Source organism: Varanus komodoensis, unplaced genomic scaffold, assembly GCF_004798865.1.
Source record: "Varanus komodoensis strain SLA01 unplaced genomic scaffold, ASM479886v1 scaffold48, whole genome shotgun sequence".
In the NCBI taxonomy this organism is placed as follows: Eukaryota; Metazoa; Chordata; class Lepidosauria; order Squamata; family Varanidae; genus Varanus; species Varanus komodoensis.
In genome coordinates, this window is record NW_025336059.1 from 4,639,770 (window position 1) to 4,649,181 (window position 9,412).

At 51.1% G+C, this 9,412-nt stretch overlaps 1 protein-coding gene across 1 annotated transcript in view; it reads left to right on the forward strand.

Annotated features, from left to right (window-relative positions):
- Positions 1-8,248, forward strand: part of MIB2 (MIB E3 ubiquitin protein ligase 2) — a 58,149-nt gene extending 49,901 nt beyond the window's left edge. Inside the window, exons 13-19 of the mRNA XM_044445398.1 lie at positions 513-667; positions 3,037-3,163; positions 3,555-3,785; positions 4,226-4,404; positions 5,427-5,611; positions 6,411-6,476; positions 7,185-8,248. Of these exons, the coding sequence (XP_044301333.1) occupies positions 513-667; positions 3,037-3,163; positions 3,555-3,785; positions 4,226-4,404; positions 5,427-5,611; positions 6,411-6,476; positions 7,185-7,426 (1,185 nt within the window). The 3' untranslated portion in view covers positions 7,427-8,248. The remainder of the gene's footprint in view (positions 1-512; positions 668-3,036; positions 3,164-3,554; positions 3,786-4,225; positions 4,405-5,426; positions 5,612-6,410; positions 6,477-7,184) is intronic.
- The last annotated feature ends 1,164 nt before the right edge of the window (positions 8,249-9,412 follow it).

Consider the following 9,412-nt stretch of genomic DNA (forward strand, 5'->3'; position numbering starts at 1 on the left):
AAAAAAAAAAAATTTCAACCTAATATTGGGGTAAAGTTTCAATTATTGGAAGGCCATTTTGAGAAAGCCTTCCTTGAGTAGCCCTTTCTGCACAGCTCAGCATCTCTGCCCTTTCTAAACACAATAGTTTAGTGAACCTCCGGGAACCAAGTTTCACTTTAGATGCCAGGAAATGGGCTTCCACGAGAGGCCGTTGAGGCCCCATTGGTGCGGGTGTTCAAGAATAGGCTGGACAAGCACATGCTGGGCATGTCGTAACCTGAGCCATCTAGTGCCGGTGGTCAGACTAGATGGCCCCGTAGGCCCCTTCTGACGTGCTCTGTTTCTGTGTTTCTATTTTTTCCTGACCCTCTACTGCAGCTGATCAGGCCTGGCCCTGGGTAGGAAGGGTTTCTAGTTACCTTATGTCACGCGTGCCTCTCGCCGTCACACGCGCCTCCTGGCCGGCCGGTGTGGCGAACAGGCAGTCCTCATGCTGGGCCCGTGCTCTGTCCTTTCGGCTTCCCCCTCAGGATTCGTACGGCGACACCCCGCTGCATTACGCCATCACCGCCGACTTCAAGTGCATCATCGAGACACTCACGGACGTCCCGAATATCGATTTCACCATCCAGAACCAGCAAGGTTTCAACCTGTTACACCACGCAGCCCTGAAGGGAAACAAAGTGTAAGGAAAAGTTTGAGCCTAAAATGGACCATCGGGAAGGGACGGCTGTCCAGTGCCTTCCCCCAAAGCCAGGTTTTGGCGGTGGAGAAACCTGCCCGGCCAGACAGTCGGAAGAATAAGCGACAATAGCGGGTGATATTTTTGGCCTCCCCTCCTTTCGCCTTGGGTCTCATGTGTCTTAAACCTGAATGCATTTGGCCTTGCCCTGGAAAAGGTTTGCCACTCCTGAAATACGGGCTTCTCTTTGTCAACCTTCGATTTTGGTAATTACTGGTGTCGTGCGCCCCATTTGGGTTGAGTCCCTGTGGTGTTGTGGAGAGGTTTTAATTTAAAGGAATGTTGTGAGCATTGGGACATCGACAGATCGGGCTTCTGCGGAGGAAGGGAAAAGTTGGCTCTCCTCTGAATTTATCACACAGGGATCTGTATCCCTGGAAAACGGGCAGTAAGCGAGGGCGTTTAGAGCACAATCAAGACAGGAAAAGTCTCTGGTTGGGTGGAGATACTGCCAGCTGTAGGGGGTTTTCCTGCCTATATGTGCATAGGATTTCAGCCCAAGCCACAATCCTGTGCACTTCTTACCCAGAAATAATTGTACTAGATGCAGCAGGATTGCCCTCTGAGCAAAGGAACATGCTCAGCCAGCCTACATTTGATCGTCCTCTTTCCTCTTCTCATGCCTTTGGATTGTGCATTGTACATGTTCTGTGGCTTATAAGCTGCATTCAGCTGTGCCTTGAGGAAGTGTGCAACTCCTATCTGGAAAGTATTGTCCCAGATCGAAAGCGTGTCTTATGCAGACAGATTTTTTTATTTTGCACTTTCCTTTTCCCATTTGGAGATGAGATACAAACATCTCCCAAGAAACAATGAAGGCCTTGGAAACTTTATTTTCCAAGGATGCAATTCTATGCATGTAGGACTTTTCCCCTGTCTAAATTTGCCCAGGATTGTACCCTAAATGTACAGAGAACAAAATGATTTTCTAGGTGTGTGTGTGTCAATATGGGTGTGGAAAGGCATTTTATGCTGTATAACAATAACTTCCCGAGCATTTTACTCTTGGTTCTTCTTTCTGTTTCTCATTTGTTTGTGATATCCATTGGTGGTGAAATAAGAAAAGCAGCTTGAAATTTCTCTGCATCTTTTCAGTCTGAGCCAAAGCAGGGATAAGACTCGGCAGCCAACACAGACTTACATCTGAAGCCACGTCTAGCTGCAATCTCTCCCCGCTGCCCCTGTTAAACTCTAGCGTAGGCACGGGAGATCGGATCCGCATGCCTTCAAAGCCCTGTTCCCCCAGTCCAGTGGGGTCCCAATCCATTCTCCTGAGCCTGCTCTAAAGAAAAAAGGCACGAAGCCACTGGGTATGGGTTAATAGGCTTAATATGCCGGACGGCATTGTGAGGCGGCAATGGAAGCGGGAAAAAAACCACTTTGGCTCTTGTTTTGTGGCATTCTTAGTACCTGTCCTCTTTGCTGTTTCCAGGACTACAGTCCCCATATTCCCCAGCCATCACTTCCCCCTTCTCAGTTCTGCAGCTGTGGCTATGACAGGCTTTTGGAAGTGGACTCAAGATACATCCTTGTTAATGTTATTCAGGGATGAGCCTGCAGCTTCCCTGCTTCCTTTGCCCAACCAGCAGTGGCTCCAAATCTTCCAGCTCCTCTGTATTTCTTCATTTAAAGTACTTTTTACCCATTCCTCATCCAGACAAAGGCCCCCCAGAGCAGCTTACAATCAGTAGTCCAAACACAAACCAACCCCCCTAAACCCTTGCCTGCGTGGGCTAAAAAGACACAGCATGCAAGGAGAGGAGGAGGAGGAGGGAAGAGGAAAGAATTAGCCAACTGTCAGCTAGGTGGGCGTCTTCACCCTCCTTCCCTTCTCATCTCCCAGGAATAGTGGGGAGGCAGGCAAGACCAGAGGGCCACCGGTTGCCCACCCTATTGAGGCAAGTTGAGGGCCTTTGTCCCAGAGTGTGGCCACCACTGTTGGCTTGAATAATATCGGAACCAGGGAGGCATCACTCTGGTCAGTGGAGCAAACTAGGGTTTTATCATCTCACAGAAACATGGTAGGACCCATAAGCTAGCCTTGGATTAAAGCCCTCTTCTCCCAACTTTCTTTTTTAAGATCCTTGGAGGCGAAACCAAGGAGCTGTGCTTTCGTTCCCTTTTCTCAATATCCTTCTTGCAGGAGAAACATGTCCTGCTTTCTGCTTTCCCTGTCACCCCCAGCGCCGTCTGCTAAAGACATTGATAACTGCCGAGCAGCTGTCTCTGTAGTGCACTTTCGTCCCCTGATAAGCCGTGCTTAAGACGCTGCAGTTCCCCTGTCCTTCATCCCAATCTCTTTCGCCTTCCAGAGCCATCAAGAAGATCTTGGCAAGAGCCCGGCAGCTGGTCGATGCCAAGAAGGAAGATGGATTCACTGCTCTGCATCTCGCTGCCTTGAACAGCCACCGAGACGTGGCTGAGCTCTTGATCAGAGAGGTAGATTTCTGGGGGAAGAAGTCATTTCGTCCCGGTGCAGGGCTGGGTCCAGACGTCGTGGCCTGTTGGGCACTTCGGCCGGGTGGGAGTGAGCCTGGCGAATGGTCCCATTGGCTCGAAATCGGCACTAAATATCCAAGAAGCCGCAAGGCAGCCGAGAACTCTTTTCTGTGTCATAAGTAATTTTATCCTGCACCTGTAGCCTTCCAGAGCGGCTTGGGTAGAATCAGCAAAACCAGACGGCAGGGTTACGACCTAGAAAGGCTCAACATGCAAGGAAAGAGAATGGGGAGGGAAGAGGGGTCTTCGGGCGTAAGATCCGGTGCCGGTTTCTCTGCACACGAGGCACGGCCTCTGTTCCACAACAGCCAACCTGTGCTTCTCCCGGCAGGGCCGCTGTGACGTGAACGTCAAGAACAACCGCAACCAGACGCCCCTGCACCTGGCGGTCACTCAGGGCCACATGGACATGGTGCAGCTGCTGGTGAGCGAGGGCTGTGACGTCAACGCCGAGGACGAGGACGGGGACACGGCCATGCACGTCGTCCTGGAGAGAGAGCACCTCATGACGGTCATGGTGGAGGAGCAGCAGCAAGACGGGGAGGAGAGCCTCTTCTCCAAGGTGGAAGAGGGGTCCCGGCCCCCTGCAGGCTGAACGATGCTGGGCGGGGGGCGGGGGAGGCTCTGCACCCTGGTCTCCCTGGGTCCTTGGTGGGGGCATCCGCAAGACGTTCCTTCCCGTGCGGAAGTAGATTGTCTGCGGCTGCTCATTCGGGCTTGCGCTTGTCTGGCATCTGTGCAAGGGCGCAGCTGCACCCTCACAAATGCACAGGTCGCTTGTGCGAACGGGAGTGCCTGGGCCTCCAGTGAAGGAGGTCGGAAAGCAAGGGACAGGATTTGCCTTAGAAGTTGCCTGGGGAAGTTGGCCCAGATCTGCGGTCTGCTTAAAAAGAAATGTTTTTCAGAAATGTTCTTTCTTAAATAGAAATGTTCTAATAATAATAATAAAAAAATAATAATAAAACAATTGCTCTCTCCCCATTTCTCCACCCGCCCCCTCAGCTCCGGGCTTCGGGGTTCCTTGGCAGCCACGAGCTGAACGTGGGGACCGCGATCGCCTGCTACTTGGCTCAGGAGGGTGCCGACGTGAACTATGCCAACCACCGAGGCAAGTGCCCCCTGGACCTCGTCTCCGACGGAAGCACCCTGCTGCTCATCAAGAACTTTGCCCAGAAGTTCAGGTAAGGCCAGCCCTGCCCTCTCTCTGCTTTGTTGGGCTATGTCGCGTGTTTTCGGGGCATCTGCCCCATTTTTAAGGGCCGGGTGTCATGGCTGCGGACCACGGGCCTTCCAAGACTGCTTTCCTGGGTAGGACCGGGAGGGGTTTATTCAAGGTGCTCTTGATCAGCTCCGTCCTCCTCCTTCAGCTGAAATGATGAGTCCGTGGTGGCACCCCCACCTTGGAAGCCTTGCAGAATGCTCAGGCCCTTTAGCAGTCCTCCCTTCTCCTCCGAGAGAGGGCTGGTCTACCTCTTGGCTTTAGCTCTCTGCTGAGACAACATCCTCCTATGGTTCCAGTGGAAGGCTCCAGCCATCGGGACACACCTGCTCCTATCTCTTTCTTGCCCTGATCGGAGTGCCTGCAGATGCTTCCAGCTTTCCCTGGGAGTCCCAGGATAGGACATGGGGCCAGAGTCGAGCCTGAAGGGGTCCTGGGCAGACAGACTTCTGGGGAGGAGCCCCTCTTGGCAGTAGATGGCAACAGCACTCGAACGCTGCCAGACGACGGGGCCTCGCTGCCCTTTTTAGCTCTTCCAGGCCAGCTTTGTATCGCTCCTCAGGCAGGCTTTGAATATTCCTGAGCAGGCGGCTAATTGACTTTTTAATTGTGTGTACGTTGAGGTTCAATGCTCTTGTCAAACTGACTAAAGCAGACTAAAGCTGACGGTTTCCTTTTTTTAATTAATGATTTCTGTCTTGTATTTCACCCGGAACAGGAGCTTGGGTTGTAATACATAATTTAATATAGTTTTTAAAAAATCATCCTATGGATGTAAGAGTGCATTCAAATCAATTAAGACAAAGGCTTTAAAGAGCCAGGTTTTAACCTGGTCCCTGAAAGACCAAAGAAGGGTCCCCTGCCAGACCTTGACCAGGAGGGGAACGTTCCAGAAGGATGGTGCAGCCCCCAAAAAGGCCCTGCTCCCAGAACGTACGTTCAGCTCCAGTTTTCTCTGTGTCTCTCTCGTTTTGGTGGCTCCAGGGAGCAGCAGGACAGCTCCGAGGCCTCCACGATGACCCGCAGCCTGAGACGAGTTCACACAACCCCCAACACTATGACCAACCTCAGCGTGACCAAGGTGGCGGCCCGCTCGGAGTGCCTGGTCTGCTCAGAGCTGGCGGTCCTCATTTGCTTCGTCCCCTGCCAGCACAGCATCGTGTGCGAAGGTATCCGCTCCCCCTGCGCTAGGCCCTTTAGCTCAGGAGGGTATGAGAATTGCTTCTGATGCAGCAGGAGAAAGCAGAGCCAGGGACCAAAAGCTGAGGGACGAGGAGGGAGCCACTCCGACACCGGGAGAGCCCAGGGGGCTTCTGCAGAGGAGCGGGAAGGGAAATGTGCTAGATCTTGAGGGTATGGCTGGTCGCAGGGTGAGGAAGGCCAGTGAGAAGCAAGATGGTCCAGATGGTTGGCTCTCCGGATTAAGGAACTGTCCTGAAGGCTTAGTTTTTGGGATTTTGGCTCCTGGGAAGGGGAGGGCCTTGGTTAATCCAGATACTTCTGAAATCTACTTTCTGTTAGGTCCTGTTGCACTAAGGAGTGAGTTCTAAGGAGCTCATGTAGCTGAATCCATGCGCCGCAAAGAGGAATTTTTGAGCTTAGCTGCGAAGGCGGGAGGGAAGGGACCTCACCCCCCCCCCCATGGGGGTGTATTTTCTACGCCCCGTCTGGGCTTCTTGGCTGGCTGGAGGGAAGGCTGCCAAGGTCCCTTGTAAGAGGAAGAAAGGTGGCTAGAAATGCATTACTATTCATTCATTTATTCTCCGGCTTTCAACATCAGAGAAGTTATTTTCACGTTTCGGGAAAACACTTCTGCTTGCTTTAAGCTGTACATCTGTGCACACTCCATTTAATCGAATGCATTTCTTTTTCTTTGAGAGGAAACAAAATAAACCGTGGTGAAGTGGAAGTGCTAACAGTGAATCTCTTTATGTTCCAACTCTTTTCCTGCCCCATCCTTGTCTGCAGAGTGTTCTAGAAGAATGAAGAAATGCATCAAATGCCAAGTGACGATTGCCAAGAAGCTAAAGCAAGGTCAGCTTGGCCCTGCTGCTTTCTCTCGCTGGTCCCCCAACTTTTAAAGGCCCCGAATGTAGAATCTTCCTAGAAGTTGGAGGGGGGAACTTTTAGCTGAAAGGATGCCTGCATTTTTGCATTTAAACAGTTGCAGGTTTGATGCATAGCATTTCCAAGCAGCTGGAAAAATCAGACAGAAGCAAGGGATTGGCAGGTCTCTCCCTGCGCCAGCTGGTGTGGATGAGGGTCCCTGCTTGTGCCATAGTCATGTGGGGCTCAGTTTCCAGCCAGCACCCCACAAATGTGGGGCAAAACCACCAGGAACTTGGGCTTGGGCTGCTGCAAAGTAGACCAGAGTCTGGAAGCTAAGCCAGGAGTCCAACAGATTCCCATCCCTGAATAAATTCCTCATTCTTCCTACTGCCGACACAACTGTGGGCCAAACAGGGCCCTGAGATACAAGAGGGAGATTCTGGCATGCTCAGGGGAACAAAAAAGTACCAATATTATCTTTTTTTTTGTGGGGAGGCTAAGGCACCACTCACAAAAAGTGAGCATTGCTTCATCAGGTCGAGCAGTGAGAATTAAAAAAGAAAAACGACTGGAACCCGGGAGAGGTGTGCTTCTGTAAGGAGGCAGGTTGTACTGCAACAGTTTGTTGCAGCGTTCGGTCAGGCTAAAGGTTTCAGGCCTGTAACTGCCCGGCTCCCCAATTCCCCTTCACAGATAGCTCGGAGGTGGAGTGCAGCTCCTGTTCGGAAACGACGGACCAGAAAAAACTCATGGAGGACCTGCAGAACCGTTACCGGCAGATGGAAGAGCGTATCACGTGTCCCATCTGCATCGACAACCAAATCAAACTGATCTTCCAGTGTGGGCACGGCTCGTGCCAGGAGTGCGGCACAGCCCTGGACGTTTGCCCCATTTGCCGACAGACTATCCGCGAAAGGATACACATCTTCGTCTGAGAGTCGCTCTTTCAGACTCTGCATCCCCGCAGCTCGCCAGCACCCCCAGAAACGCATTTTTTGATCCGTGTTCGTTTCCCTTTTCTTTGGTTCAGAATCACAGCTGCCCTGGTGCGTTAAAAGAAGGGGCGAGGGGTGTGTACGGAAAGCTGGCTTCAGCAGGGGCCAAGTCGCCCTTTGCTGCTTTCTTTCTCTCGGTATTAACTACAACAGGTGAGATGCAGAGCCGACTCAACAGGGACTGGTTGGAGACTGTAGGTTTTGGTATGAAGCCTTTAGTTGTGTGGGAGAAACACATGACCTTCGAAAGTTGGCAAGTTTCATTCCGTTGTGGAAAAGCAATATTTTCTGCACTTTAAAAAGGCAGGGTTTCATTTGGGCACCTTCCTTTCAGCAGAAGGGCTGATCCAGCGCAAGTGTACACAAACAACCACACTCTTTTGTGGGGTGGGGATTAAAGAACCGCCGGACTTTCTGGGCCATCGGCGGGCTCTGATATAAGAAGCAGACACGGACGACATTCAGCGAGTGTGAGGAGAAACGTGTCTGCCTTTGTGGTAAAAGCTGCCCTGGCAAATGAAGTATTCTTCTATTGAGTGTTTTTTTTTCACAGCTTGTTGTTTTGGATTCGTAACGCCCAAAGCAGTTGTCCGTTCTCCAGCCAAGGTGTGTTTCAAAAAAAAAGTTTGAGAAATTGCAATAAAAGTCAGAATTGGTGGGGAAAGGAAACTTCTGGTTTTGGCTGGCAGATTTTGAGAGTCTCTGTACATGGGTGATGCTGAGTATTAAAAAGTTGCGGCGTTCAGGGCCGAAGAATAGAAATGGTGCAAATGTGCATATACTGATTTATGTACTCTGTGTTGTGTGTGTGTGTGTGTGTGTGTGTGTGTGTGTGTGTGTGTGTTTTTAAGGAACAGTCTCCGAAGGACAGCCCGATTTGTAAAAGGGGATGCATGGATGGGGGAGAAAAAGCGTTGATTTCAGGAAAAAGATTTGGTGCTCCCGCCTGTGGAGCAATCGCCTGACACTGCCTTTGCATTCAGTTGCTCACTCCACACGCACTGTAAAATGCAGTTCAGGAATTAAGCCCCGAATGTGTGGTTTCGGAAGCACGGCTCTGGTTTGGCAGCATCTGCGAGCTGGCAAGCCCGAGCGAGTGACCAGCGCTCTGTCTGTAGAGAATGCTGCGTGTTAAGGAATCGGAGAACTGGTCAACCAGCTGCCAAGGGGAGAGAAACAAACACCAGCAAGCCACCCCGACCCTTGGCTTACCTGCGGTGCACTGAGGAACCGAAAGTCCGAGCTTAGCCAAAGGTGCCTCTCGAAATTCTGATGGGGTTGTGAACAAGCGACTCCAGGTGAGAGTCAAGTGACTCCAGGTGAGTGTGTAAGACTGCAAGGAATGGGCAGCCTTTGTCGTCACGCTGATGGTGCGGTCCTGCACAAATTCAGTCAGAAAAAATGTTGAGAATTATAGGTCATTCTGTCCAGCATTCCCTTGTAGCTCTGCATATCCTAAGTGGAAGAGAACGAACGCATTAGAACGTATTTTGCCCAACTTGGCTCCCTACAAAGGTTTGGGGACTTCTGTTCCCATCAGCCCCAGCCACCACGGCCAGTGTTCAGGAAGGCTGTGAGTTGCTCATAAAAAAAAGAGATTGTGCCCAGGAAAAAGCCATAAGCAGCAGTAAGGCAAACGAGTGAAGGCAGCTAAGGTGGATTGGAGAAGAGAGGAGAGGCGTATAAACCAAGTCTATTCACTGTAGCAGATAAGTAGAGCCCCCAGGGTCAGGAGCAGTGTATCCCCAAATATCAGTTGCTGAGGACTAATTTATGGGGAAGAAGCTATTGGTCATTCCAGTAGCATCCCTCAGGCCACCCTGGACCAGTTTGACCACCTGCAGCTTTTAATTTATTTATTTATTTATTTATTAAAACATTTTTATGCCGCCCCATTCGCCGAAGCCTCGGGGCGGCTTACAACAA